Here is a 15,064-nt window from a genome sequence, read left to right as displayed (position 1 = left end):
AAAACTAGTGTTCTGAAGGCATGTAATAAAATCAATCTCTTTATGCAAATGTTTTACCCACACTGGTTCAGATTACATTAAACCATACCAAGGGGAATATCTCTTGAATCAAAATTATTGTGAAATTAATGAAGTCAATAATTCTCTCATAATGAATACATTTCATTGTCATGTACACTCGGTACAAATGATAAATGTGTCGTACTGCCATGTAGGTCCTTGGGCCAGTCCGTTTATGTGTGCTTAGTCACCTCTGAAATAATGCTGCTTCAGTGATTGAATGAAATCAGTATGGATACTTAGGTCATGTCCGAATGAAGTAGCTAATCAGCGTACCATTGTTAAGTGGACAATTACCATGATTAACTAGAATTTGTGATTAAAACACATGATTGTCAGGTGAAAACTTAGAAACTTTTTTCTACACAAAGATGAAAATAATTTTCTTCTATTAACTTGGTGCCATTTAAAAAGCAGTGTAGCTTGCAGGTTAAGTTAGATAATGTCTTTGGTCCTCTAAAGAACCCTGTGAGATAAAGACATCTTGCTATTTCATCTGAGAACAGAAGTTTGATTCCAAATGTCAGGCTAAACACAATTGCTTACTTGTCCTAACGCACACTGTCTCATTGAAATGAAATGTATACACCTATCTGTCTATTTAACTAATGTGTATGTCAAGATTCATCGCAGTGCTGGAAAAAAGGAAGGGCGTTATCAATGAGTCAGAAATATTTTTGGAAGGTGGTCATCATGCACTCCTGTGTTATTTCAAGTGTTTCCGTCTGCCTAGCATCTCGTCCATCACTGGTACGTCACCTAAATTCTTCTTTGGTAATCAACGGCTCCTGCACAGGAGGAAGTTCTGTGGATCTGAAACGGGACCCACACTTGCTCGACACTAGTTTTCCCTGGGGAATAAAAATCTTGAGTACCCCACTGAAACTGTGGCAAGGGAAACCACAGATAAGGGGGGACTACTCTAGATGTTGTGTTGAGAGCTTATAGTATCTTTACATGTGTGGGAATTTCTTGAAGCCTGGGATGAACGTTAATTTATTTAGAAGGAATGTGTTTCCCCTTTTTTCCGGGAAGAGTTGTGAAAACACAGTATAATTTAAAATGAGTGTTTAGTACCTCACAAGTGGTGTGGATTCTAGCCCCAGTGCTGGGAGCTATGGTTAATCATTTTCAGAGAGACTTTCTCTTTTTGCTTTTTCCATTCCATTCAGCACCAGGGCCAGGGGAGGAAGATGTCTCCAGGGAGTCTCTGGGAGGTGGCTTTTCCTAGTTCACCCGACAGGATGGCCCGCTGGGCATTAGGAGGGGATGTCCACTTCTGCGTTATTTTTTATTTCCTATGCAAAGTGACAGGTACTTGTTAAACATGAGGCTGTCTTAGATATGCAGACATTCTTTACAAGAGTGACCTGCTTTAATGAACTCAGAAGGCATAGTATACTTGGAAATTCGATAATGAATGATCAGTTCTGATGTGCATTTCTGTTCCGGATGTGTCTCTACTGAGCCATAAATGCTATTTACCTGCCTATATACAAGCATTTCTTAACAGGGAAGAAGCAGTGTTTAATATGATCTAAAGTCTCTTTAGTACGGACCCTTACAGAAATACTCAGTAAATGCAAACCCCTTTCTAACCAAGGTCTTTCTTAATAACATTATAGAAGCAAACTAATATATCCATCTTCAGATAAATTTCCCCAAGTGGAATAGGAAGTCAAATAGTGTTCACAGGTGCTTTTCTTTTATGTCGTTCTATTTCTCGTGGTCCGGTCTCACAAGGACAACTGGCACCCACTCAGCTAACGCGTGTCCTGCCTGAAGCCGCGTCAGTCTCACTGCCGCTCAGACGCACTGCTCTCCAGAACCGTGTGTCAGCCTGTTAAGTAATGGACTGGCGTTGATCGTTAGTGAAGAAGCCTCCATCACTAGTTTCTATGAACCCTGAGGCCTCCACTGACCCAGTGCTGATGCCAACAGCCAGGAAGGAACTATGCCTCTTATCGTGACTTCCGATGGATCTGAAAGTGGAATAAAATAGTTTTATCAGACTGACTCAAAGTGACTATTTCCTGCCATGCGATACATGACAGAAAGAAAAATAACAATGCCCGATATTCAGTTTCTATGAATAATCAGTTTCCTTATTTTCTTCTTGTTATTATTTACCTTTATGATAAAATCAAGTTTGTTATATTTTCCATAATGGTCTAATGCTTTCAGGTTTTAGAATCTGGGTTTGAATCTTGATGAGGCTCTTTAAAACCTAATTTTTAAATACAAATCATCTCTATTTCCTGAACATTCATGAATATGACCTTTAAATAATAATAAATAAAGCTTTATCTACACAGTCCATGGCTAAATCTTTTCAATTAAAATTGTGTTATAATCCTTTGGATCTTTATGTTGTTTGTCATTTTCTCTGTAACCCCAGAGGAATGAATAAAACTAGGAAACACATTGGGGGGGTGGGATTGCGGGTTGAGTCTTTTACAGGTAATTGGTATGATTTTTTTCCTAGTCAAAAATAGTAACATTTAAAATTTCTTAAGTGTGGTGACACACATTTTTGGTAATGTCATTGAACTCAGACTGCTTACCTAGATGGAAAGAGTTGTGCTGAATTGTCTTCAGTCAGATGAACATTTGCACTGATTCTTAGAAAGACCCTAGACCAGGGGTGTCCAAACTGTTTTCAACATTTTTCACCAAGGGCCACATGCGAAATACAAACAGCCGGGTCACTCACTCGAGGTGAAGTACGTATTGCCTCACCTGGTTTATTTAAGTAAACTAAATATATTTTTGGAATTTGCTGTGGGCCAATTAAAAATGGATTGTGGGCCGCAGTTGGCCCGCTGGCCGCAGTTTGGACACCCCTGCCCTAGACAATTACTCAGGCGGCAGCTCTCTCCTCCATGGAACGAGACGGCCTCTCAGGTGTTGCTGCAGTGCTTGCCTTGTTGCCTTGCCTTCCACACAAGGTCTTTATACCATGTGTGCTTCTCTATGATCCGCGGAGGGCTTGGATTTTGATAGCAGACTTATGTAACGCAGTGCTGAAAGTTAGGAAGAGTGGGTTTCGTTTGTATCTGTTTAAGTGCCTCCTTTCCTTACCCGTAACAATTGCCAGGATGCCCTGTGCCTGCCTTTATGTCCTCTTGGTTGATGGAAAAAAGTAAAGCAGTCTCTACCATCACATCACCTTTTGGTAGAAGACTCTTTCCCTTTAAGAGTACGGTCTATGAGAAAGTTTCCCTTTGTCTATACAATTTACACATAATTCTACAGACAGATTATGCTTTGATATCTTAAGATAACTTTGTAATATCATTGTTTGGCTGCAAGAAACATAGTATAAGACAGTATTATCATAATAATTTATTTAAGCAAAGTGATAATAATTAAGAAAAAAATAAATGATTGGTGACAGTAGAATAACCTTTCAATTTTTTATTATAAACTTTGAGCTCTGAATATTATATCAGGAAAGAGAGATGATATATTCTCATAAACATGGCAGCAAAATAATTGAAATGCTACTTGATTTATCTTAAAGTATTTTTCCATTTTATGTTTGTGTTTATTTTTTGTTTGTTTATGGTAAATTACGTTACCGATAGTTACCTTGTTCCTTTTTTAACTATAATTTTTAAAGAGCTATGCTGTTCTCTACCTTATTATTTTAGTAATATCCATCATTTTTTCTCATTTGATATATACTCTTATATAATGTGAAATAAATACTTTTGAATAATCAAATATTTTATTTTTTAAGTAAAAATAAATATATTGTTTACTTTATAAAATCATGGGAATGATACATATGTGTCTATGTTATCTCTGTTATGTTTAGGGTTTTCAGAAAAAAAATTTGATATGCTTCAGAATGAACAAGAAGTAAACTTGAAATAGTAATTTTAATTTACATACGTTAACTGATTTTATTATTTCAATTAAATTATGTTGATAATTTAAAGTGTTATATAGATTAGGAGATTTTTAATTAAATTGCTTTTGAATACATACGAAGGTATTTTCGTGCTCATCGTCAAGTACATCTTGGCCTTAGGGTGGTTTCACAGATTTGAGCAAAAAATACGGATACTAATAGCATGATTAATTTTGTAATACTAGGGGCCAGGCATCATGCTGAGTACGGTATGTGAACTTCATTAGCTCATGGGGATTACAGAACAAGGGCTGCTAATTTTGCCATTCTAAAGCTGAACAACCGGAAGTGCAGAGAATGTATATCATTTGTCTAGGGCCACATACAAAGTGGCAGGGTAGGGCTTCAAACCAGTCCAGTGTGGCCTCAAAAACCTTGCTTTGAGTTCCGCCTATGTTTGGTAAGTGCTAGGGCTGGCTCGAGGCGCTGGCTCCGCAGAGCCACATCTTCCATATTCAGGGATTTGGTGAGCCAGTGGTTAAACCATGGGCTGTTTGAAATTAGGCCTGGTGGGAATATTTCCCATGAACATCAGCAAATGCCACAGATGGGGCTTGCTGCACCCTGTACCTCACCTCCCCGGAGGTTACTGCACACCACTGGCTGGACTGCGGGATCTTGCCTGCGTTTCATACTACGTTGCACATACAAATATCATATACTGCCTATAAACTGGCATCTATTAAGAAATTAATCCTTAATAGTTATTGATTAAATGTCATATTTTATTGTCAGAATGTCTGAAATAATTTGTTATAGAGAAGAATGTGTGAAATAATGAATTATCTTTCTTTTTTATTTTCAGTGATAGTGGAAAGTGGAAATATAATTTCTTTTGTGGCTTATATTAATTCTGGATATTGTAACGTCTATAGAAATATTGTAGGACTTGCCAGACTACAGTCAAAAAAAGTGGTAAGTTTTAAACTTATGTATTCTCTTTAATCTATTAATCGACTCTCATGAATAATGAACATCTTTTCATTTGCTTATTGGACATTTATTATCTATTTGTCTTCTTTTGTGAAATTTCTGTTCAGTTTTTTGGGCCATTTTTTGTTGGGTTTCTTTTCTCCTTTTTACTGAATTGTGAGATACCAGAATGTAAGATAAGTTGTAAGATGTGCTGAGTGGTGAGACACGGAAATTGACCAATAAGCACATTAAAAGATACTGATCTTATTCATCAGAGAAATACCAATTAAGACCACAGCAAGGTACCACTATAAGCAGATCAGATTGGCTATAATACACTTAACATATGACCCAGAAATTTCACTCTGGATATTTACTCAAGAGAAATTAAAATATATGTCTACAAAAAGACCTACACGAATCTTCATAAGCCCCAAACCGGAAGTAACCCAAATGCCCATGGACAGTCGAATGGGTAGAAACACTGGAGTATTCCTACTGGGGAATGCCGCACCTCAATGCAATGAACTAAAGATCCCTCTGAGAATATGGATGAATCTCAGCAGAGCAGGCTGGCCAAAGCATCAAACCCAAAAGAGTACATTCTGTATGATTCCAGTTTTATGACGTTCTCGAACAGGCAAAACACTAATGCAGAGTGGTAGAAAAGTTAGAAAGAAACTAACCCTTGGCTCGTCAGGCCATCTTCAATGAACTCAATTGAACATGTAAACTTCGTTGAGTTCTGTTGTTCAAGTTAGACTCAGTGTGAAGATTTTCCATTTGGAAAGTGGCAAACCTTCAAGGCAGACGCTGGCTTTTGACCCGAGGATACTTAGAAAAGAATTCCAGCTTTTTGGAGTTCCTGTCATCCTGCTATCCTGAGGGCGACACCCTGTTTTTCCTTTGTGTTTTTTTTTTATCTGACTGCTCACCAGCTCATCCCTGTGTCAGTACACCCCTGTTTGAGCTCTCCCTGAAAAAATAATTTGGACTTTCAGCTTTGTCTCCAGAACCACGCATACTGAAAATCCTGAAGGCCCTTTTCCACAGAATTCCTAGTTCGGACCTAAATTATGAGTTCCCTCAGTCAAACTCACTTTCCATGTTTCTTTTTTAAATGGGACCAGGGTAAAATTCCAGCTTTCCTGTTAATCCCTTCCCTTCTGTTCCTGGAGCTCTGCTAATTTTTCTTATTTTGTGTTAGTTCAGTACGTGTGCCTTGTAAGGGGCTGAGGTAACAAGTGGTAGTTCATGAAACATACTCAGCTGAGCTGTGCTTATAAAACGGTACCCTGGGACTGAAAAATGGAAAGTTCCCTATTTCCCAAACATCGCGGAGGATCGAAAAACTTAATTTGCACATCACTAAACGGCGGTGGTATCGTGTCTTTAGTTACCTTAGGTAGGCTGACGTCAATTTATTATGGTTCAAATATAATTTAAGTGCACGTTTAAGTAAATGCTTTCTCTGATTTGCATGAAATTGCAATTTATTTTAAATATCATATACCTAAATGGTTTATGAACAGTGTTTCTGGTAGTAACAATATTTGTCCATTATATGTAAGTGATTTAAGTAAATATCAGTTATCTATCTCTCTTACAGAAAAAAATTCAAAAACTTGTTTATATGGGTCAACTTAATGAGAAGGAGTCCTTTGGTGAGATTAGCGTTCTTCTTCAAGTTCCTTTCACGTGCACAGTAATTACCGGAAAAGAGGTGGAGATGGCAGTCATTGAAGACAAAGCTGTATTTGGTAAATGAATACCTTTTTAACAATGTTAACTGTGATATCATTTTGTTTATTGAGTTTTTGACAAGAGTAGACATATTTCACAGACAAACTGGGACACTCAAGTAAGTACTCAAGGTGCATATATGTTATTTGTAGAGGCAACATTTCTATGGATGGCCCTCTTTTTAACTTCATATTCTGTCTGATTTAATTATGCTGTTTTAGAATATATTAGCAATATTTCAAAAGGCTTTGATTTGAAATTACTGAAATCTTTCTTCTAATTTGCAAGTTACCATTAATAGCAACACTCCCTCCTTCTCTGGAATATATTTTGGTTTTTCATCTCTACAACTATCGCTTCTGTGTTTCTGGTTCAGGTCAACTATGTGCTGTCCTCTCGCGTGTGGTCTGGACCAAGTGTAGATGAAGCTCTAGGCCTTGTACGTAGGCCCTTATCTAAAATATTAGAACTTAGGACTGTGAAAAGAATAATAAGCTTGCAGCCACCTGCGCTTGGCCTTCAAACATTATAAATACTCAACTAGGATATGCAATTAAGTATAAAGGATAAATGAATAGGGGTTAATAAGTCATAACATAATAGGTTATTGGAGAAAAGTATGGTTTCATGTATAATAAAACTCAAAATGTCAAACATTGAGTAAGGGATAAGGGAAGATAAACTGAGAGAAATTAACATGGGTGAGAGATTTGCTTTAAATAAACTCAATTAGGAAGATTTTCGTGATTATCCATGTCTGATGTGAATGAATCCCCTTATCCTGAATTTCAAGCATTTTTGTGTCTCTTAGACAATATGTACGTTAACTCTATTCGGCTTAACTTCAACGTCATGTCTTCATTTTTAAAAGTTATACATTTGAAATAGCACATTTGATATATCTGTATATATTGAAATATATACATTTGATATATTTTGTTTCCTTCTGTGACATTCACATACAATCCCTCCTCAAAGTAAATATCACTTAAAAATAATGACTAACCGCCATTTAAAATTATGACATTCTCACCTGATAGAGTTTGAGTTCTCTTTTCCTGTACTAATTATGGTAACTGGTGCAGGCAAATACACTGTGGACTCTTTTATGTAAATCAGCATTTCACACATGAAAGTGCCGCTTTCAAGCATGTATTAGAATCTTCTTTGCCATCTGGCAACCCAAAATTCAAATAGATGTGTAGCATAAGCTTTGGTTGTGTTTTTGTGTGTGCTGTTCTTATTTTACATTTCATTCTATATTTTGTTCAGTTGGGACTGATGTTATAAAGCTACTGACATGCTGTGTGCCTAATTAGTTAAACATTCCCTCAGTGGAAATGTTCTTGAGGATTGTATTTAGCTTGTTTTGCCACAACTTAGAAGGAAGTAAAATATTCTATTTAATTTCAGAGTCCTTTTATTTCTACATTCTAATTATTTTATTCCAAAAAGTAAAAATTAAATTAATTAATGAAATTAAAATTAAAAGCTAAATAAGTTTAATAAAAAAATAAGTTAATTTTGCTGAGTCACCTTCACACATGAACAATGATGATCTTTAATTTTGCATTTTCGTGTTAGTTGATTCTGTTTCCATTTATTCCACTTCTTCTATCATCTGAAATAGGGATCCATCTCTGTAAAATAGCATAGGGCAGAACCCAAGGGACAGTAAATTATGCCTTAAAAATATCAAGTTGAAGATAAATGAAAATGTTAAACTAGAAGCAGAAACATGAGCAAAACCCATGATATGTCATCTTGCTATCAAGATGATATTGTTGTTTTTAGCTGTTATATTACTTTGGTATTAGGAATAGTTATTTATATTAGAAGTGGCTGATTAAAAATAAACAAAAAATAAGTAAAATGATATGTTCCAACAGAATCCTCAGTCACACGTTGATTACATTGCCTGCACTTTGTAATCTACCAGAGATTATTATATATGGTGATTTTTTTAGAATTGTAAAATGTATTACTGAAAAAGTAAGTTAAAGATTATATCTTTTATCAAGTATACAGATTGCACTCTCTATTTGCTCCCATTAAACCATATTAAATAGCCAATATCCTTTAAATGATCCAGTTTATTAATAATAGTAAATATTGAAAGGGAGCAGTGCATTCACTATGCATATACCTGGGGATAGGTAGAACAGAATCCAAGAAACACAAAGGACTGCATAAATGTGAAAAGCTTTATCTGGAGGATTATGTATAAAGCTATCTATATACAATCATAGAGGAAGACATATACGATAATTAGTTTTGCATTATTTAAAAGGATTTCAAGAGTGATTTCTTTCCTCACTTAGGTTGTTAACTTTTGGAAGCTAGGAAATAACTTGTTTTGTAATCTTTGTACATACTTCTCAGACCTTACCTTCAGCATCTAAATAAAAATGAGAGTTATTAAGTTTAAGCAAATACAAATAGACTTTATTTTCAGTAAATGCCACTGGGAGTATAGTTTGTCTGATTACTTCTTTTCTGAAGGTAATATATTTTTGTCTAGATGCAGAAGTGATGAGTCACTTAGATTAAAATTATGCGTACCAACTATTTTAATTTTATTGATATCCGAAATTCTCATCCTACCATTAACACAACTGTACTCCTTTTGTAATGAGAAAGAATTGCTTTTTATATATAAGAAAAGAATTACCTCTGGTATTATCATATCTCATTCAGCCATGCACGACTGAATTTAAATTGTTTTTTCCAAAAGGAAAATTCCAATTCGAAGGTGACATTGGTACTATTGACCTTAAACAAAAAGCCAGCCAAATATCTCCAGCAAAATGGGTTTATTTGGGAACAACCAAAGATTGCAGTGGTAACACGCAACCATGGCAGGCCACCAGCAAGTCCACTAAAACAAAGGAGACGAAGCTCTTTTATAGAGAAGGGGAAGTTGGGAGGGCTCTTAGAAACAAGAGTCTTTCCTGGTGTGCTTCGTCATTCACTAGGGGCTGAGAGCTCCCCCTTCTGACAGGAAGACTGTCCAACCCTCATCTTTAGTAGTGATTCTCTTATTCAAAAGCCTAGGGAACCAGACTTTTTAGTATAGATAGGTCTGTTAGGCAGTTCAGAAGCAATGCATGTATTCCTATGAAAAAACCTAATTCCCAACACAGCAGTATTTTTCCTCTGTGATGAGGCAAGTTATAAACAGGTGTCTCCTTGGTAACAGTGTTAATCAGAAGAGCTTAAATTCTCGAACGATTTGTCTCCTTTTTCCTCTTTGTTTTTTGTTTTTGCTTTATGATAAAATTTTGATATGTAACACATTTCCAAGTTAAAAATAAGGTATGATACTTAGAAGTATTTTTTCTCTTATGATGCTTTTTCACTCATTACTAATAATGTTAAAAATAAAATTAAGTTGAGTACATTTTTTGTTTTGTTTTAGACCAAATTTTGAGTGAAAAAGTTATATTTCACATAACTGTTTCTCAGTATATTACTTTATTCCATTAGATAATTTGTAACTATATTAAAGAACTCCTTTGTTAATGATAAAACCAGCCAAAGTTTTTGAATATCTTGCAGACATTTAAAAGTAGTTCTTACTTTGAGAAATTGTTTATCTTATAAAATAACACGTATCATATCCATATATCATATACATAATGAAGAAATGATATCAGAAAATAATGTTGACCTTGATATTAGTTTGATAATATATATTTAGCCATTTATAAATTTTTTAGTTTTTTGTTTTGCAAAACAAAGTTAAGGTTTTCACTTGAATTTGGTTTTTCAGTAAGTTGTTTCAAAAACAAAAATATTAAACCATTTTAATTTATGGAATTTTGGGGAGCAGACTTCATTTTAGGATGTTGTGAATGGCAGAAGAGATTTTAGCTTATTCTAAGAAAAGCAGCAATGAGATGTCAAATACCATATTACCAATTTCATATTTGCCAGTGCTCTATCTTATACGACACATGAAACCACTGTTGTTCTAATAGGTGTAATCCTTGCTCAATCATGGATTCAGTGATTCAGAGTCTGTGTGTGCCCCTCAGCCATAAGCTTACCTGTGAGCAGTAGTGTTTGCTAGTGATGAAAACCATCTCTCACAATTCTGACATATTTAGTTTAAAATATTTAAATATAATAACTTTACATTTCTCTTGCAGAAAGATGTTAAAAATAGTATTATCCTGGGTTTTTAGATGCCTCCATTAAAATGAAAACACAAATAATTATTGAATACACAATAAACAATGAGTTTGTTGGTCAAGTTCAATTCCCAGGAAGCATTCCCAAAGCAATTTTATTATGTCTCTTACGTTCTCTGATTTTTTTTTTCTGTGATAGAAGTTCTTCCCCCACCCTTTAAAAACTCAGTCTAATGATTTTGTGATCAGTTATGTCTTGAAATACCATATGAGCTACTTGTAGTTGCCAAGTCATCTGGGCCGAGACATTACATCTAGCCTGTTAAGAAGCATGTATTCAAACTCAGCTGAAGGTGGATGGGCTTGCTACATGCTTGTGGTAGTTTTCTATTGCCACCTAACAGATAACCATTAATTTATCAGTTTAAAGCAACACTCATTTACGGTCTCACAGTTGTGTAGGTGCGATGTCTGGGCAGGCGTGACTGGGTTCTAAGAGTGTCACACGACTGTCTTGCTGGGCTGTGATGTGGAGCTGCTGGAGAAGAGGCGTCTTCCAAGATCACTCAAGTTGGCAGGATTCCATTCCTTGAATCTGTAGCACTGACGCCCCTGTCTTCTCGCAGGTTGTCAGCCAGGGGTCACTCTCAGACACTAGGCGGTTCCATCGCCGTGGCCCCATCCAGCGCAGCAGTGAGGAGCTCCCTCCCGTCTAATTTCTCTCTCTCTCTGAATCTCTTGGACATCCTCGCTCTGACTGGGACAGACCCACCCAGACAATCCCCCTATATTAGGGTCGACTGGTTAGTAAACTTAATTACATCTGCAAAATCTCTCTGTTGCATCACACAGCCTAATCCTGAAATACCGCGTGTTCTGGAGGCCACCTTAGACTCCTACTGCCCAAATGCTGCAGGTGTGTCTGCGTCTCTGCTTCCTCATCCCCACCTGCAGCTTTCTTCCTGTGGTTTCTGATGTCTCTGCTGTGGGGCCAGCTCGGGGACCGGGGAGAAGACGGTGAAGAAGTCATAAGGGCAGTGAAGAGGTCCTTAATTGAGCGTAACTTTTATAAGTTGGCTTCTCACTTTCTGTGCTTGGCAGTTGTTTCAAGCCAACCATTTCCTCATTGAGTGCCTTTGAGGGTTTTAGAAATTCCTTAATATTATGAAGGGACCTTTCACTTGTGATCCCTTAATAGGGGAAATTCATTTTCTCCCTTGGAGTCCAGATTTCTTTCGGTGAGGCCACTGCGCTGTCACCCCCACCCCCCACTTCCCATGCGACCCTGTTGGGACTCCCCGTGTCTCTCCTTCGTGCATGAGTGCACCTCTGGTCTGCATCGAAGGTCTGCAGAACACAACTCTCCCACATTCTTTGCAAACTTGGAGAGTGCGGGTCAGTTCCAAAGCAGCCACTTCCATAGCTTGTTTGTCAGAAGTCAACTAGTCTGTCACTTACCTTTAGATTTTTCAGAGTAGTCAAAAAATAGTGTCATGTGGCTTTTGACTTCTGGAAATATACGTCCAGCTGTCCAGGTGGTCCTGCTGAGGTTCTCACTTTTACTGAGTGATGTAGGGATGTCTGTCCTCAGAGCAACTTGGGCGATGGGGTGCTGAAGATTAAAACAGAATCCTCCAAAGACATCCTCGTCACGATTCTCTAACAATTTCCATTCCCAACCATTGTCTACCCTCAGTCGGGAGGGCCTTTGGAGAGTTCTAGTTCTCATGTTTTAAAAAATGAGTACCTTGCTATGAAATGTACTGCCTTATGCTCTAAGCTGAGTCCCTCACTTTAAAATCTTGAAACATTCATTATGCGAGTATGCTAGGCATCCGTCTACCTACTTTACATGCTTTCTCTCATCAAACTTTCACGACAACCCATGAGACATGTGCATTTAACATGTGTATGTTTTCATCTATTGACTATTGGAAATAATACTGCAGTGAACATAGGGGTGCAGACATCTTTTCAAGTTAGTGTTTTTAATTCCTTTGAATAAATATTCAGAAACGGAATTGCTGGATCATATGGTAGTTCTATTTTTAATTTTTTGAGAACAGTGCAATCCAAGATATTTCCCACTTTTCCTAGATTCCCAGAAAGAACAATGCCAAATTTGCCTTTAATTGTGGTAGCTTCCTTTACCGAGATAAACTCACGTTTTTATTAATATTTCTTCCTTTCTCTCCCTGCCGTCCATATCTGCTACTTTAATCAATTTTTACATGTGACTACATGTTTACCTTATATCAGGTTCGTTTCAATAGCAGACGGATTATAAATTTAAAAAGCATATAACTGTATCAAGCATCTGATGTAGAAGTAGATGGATGAGTTCTCTCGATAATAAAGAAAGAGTTTTGGTATTTTTTAATTAATGTGTTTAAATATTGGCTGGTATTTTTCTCTCCTGAAAGAAGGAAGTGTTATTGGGAACTAGACTTCTCTGAAAGTGATGATTAATGACCAGTAATACTTGTAGTGACCCAGAATTATACAAGTGTCAGCTCAGTGGGTTTAGGTGAAGCCACCGACCACAAAGGTGATATTGAAATAGATGGTTGACCCTGACTGCAAGTAACATGATTTGAAATGCAGCCAGGCAGAATTCTGGTTTTAAAGCGTCATCAGAAGCAGAGTTCTGAGGCATCTCCTAATTCCCTGGACGTGAAGCATTTTGGTAACAATGAGTTCAGTTTTAGTCCCGAACCTTCATAGATCTTGATCCTTCAATCTTATAATTATATGATGCCTGACTCAGGAATTTGTTTTCAGCAAAAGAGTTGGATAACAGGTCATATAATGTTATAGATACTCGACTATCTCACTTAGAAAACGCATTGTCTCTTCAAAATTGTAATTGCCTGTAAATAAGAGGGAATTATTATAAATTTTTGGCTCATAGGAAATTACCGAAGCATACCAAGATACCTTGCTGGTTTAGCAGAAAATGCAATAGTAATCTGATATCAAGTTCAAGCCAACCCGAACATTAATGAAAATTTTGTACTTCTTAAACTTATTTCAGAATTTGTTCACATAAAATTTCAGTTTCTCTGTAAATCCTACGTTTCGATAGTTTTAGAGAGACTCCAAATCTATGTATACAGAAATATAATTTTAGAAACTTATAATTACATTGTATTTTCTGATGCTTTAATATTTTTACTACAAAACCTTACTTTATTGTTAGAAACTACACAAGTTTGCATCTTATTAATTCAGTGTTAAAGCTTCTGATAATTCTAACTGTGCTTTTATAGTATAGTATTTTTATCTTTTGGTTGCTTATATTATTTGGCAAAGCTAAGCCCCTACAAAGTACTGATCCCTTGAAAAATAATTCATGAAAAAGAAAATCAGAATACAGGAAATACTGCACCCCATCTGTTAATGTGTACATGGCCATTATAGCCACTATGTAAGATATTGTGTCCTAGTATTTTTCTGGAGTATTTCTGATATTGCATCTTGACTGATTGTTAAATGTTGACTCTTACTCATTTCTTTAGAAAAGCAGGTAATTAAGTAAAATGTGTCTTGTAAGTAATTTGATAAAATCACTTCTATTGACAGAGTTATGCACAAATAAGAGAAAGATTGCATTTTAAAATCTGACTCCTTGAACCAAGATCCTGATAGGACATTTTTAGTAAAAGAAACTATCGTTGAGGATTTTGTTCTCACTGCCGGTATTTTCTTCTACCATGTTCTGGAGCAGTGTGTCTGTGTGGCTGCCTAGAGGTTTCCTCTCCTGTACAGAAAAGGTTGGATTCCCAACCCCTCTTGCGCTTAGGTTGAAGCCTTGTAACTGGCTCTGGTTAATAGCATAGAGGGAAACTATTATAGGCTGGCCCTGAAAGATGTCTTCCACCGTCTTCTGCACTGTCTCTGGTGATGTGCTCCCCCATACCAGAATCACATGATGGGGGCACCTGGACCCTGTGACCCTCTCCCTGGATGGGACTGCCCAGAGAATAGCTCAGCCGGACACATCTGCATTAGACTTGGTGCAACTGTCAAATAAACACATTTGTTGAATGAAGCAGCCAAGATGTTGATTTGTTTGTTATAGCAACTAGCAAGTGCTGCTCTGAGTCATACAACTGGCAAAAATGCAAGATTTTCTGAGGAGTTCTTTAAAAAGTAAAAATTTCCAAATTAGGACATAAAATGAATATACTTTTCATGATTATTCTTCTTAACATTTAGAAATCTTCTCAAAAAGAATTTCAAAGCATATTCAGGAATAAGAATATATATGTGCATAAAAAAGGTATAGGGTAAGTTT

The 15,064-nt window shown here is 36.5% G+C and overlaps 1 protein-coding gene across 1 annotated transcript in view; it reads left to right on the top strand.

Moving 5' to 3' along the window:
• CNBD1 (cyclic nucleotide binding domain containing 1) overlaps nt 1–11,483 on the top strand; it is a 143,028-nt gene extending 131,545 nt beyond the window's left edge. The window contains exons 9-12 of the mRNA XM_074319101.1: nt 4,782–4,891; nt 6,501–6,644; nt 7,011–7,073; nt 11,394–11,483. Of these exons, the coding sequence (XP_074175202.1) occupies nt 4,782–4,891; nt 6,501–6,644; nt 7,011–7,073; nt 11,394–11,483 (407 nt within the window). The remainder of the gene's footprint in view (nt 1–4,781; nt 4,892–6,500; nt 6,645–7,010; nt 7,074–11,393) is intronic.
• The last annotated feature ends 3,581 nt before the right edge of the window (nt 11,484–15,064 follow it).

Source organism: Rhinolophus sinicus, linkage group LG14, assembly GCF_036562045.2.
Source record: "Rhinolophus sinicus isolate RSC01 linkage group LG14, ASM3656204v1, whole genome shotgun sequence".
NCBI classification, from domain to species: domain Eukaryota; kingdom Metazoa; phylum Chordata; class Mammalia; order Chiroptera; family Rhinolophidae; genus Rhinolophus; species Rhinolophus sinicus.
This window is presented reverse-complemented; position numbering and strand designations above follow the sequence as displayed.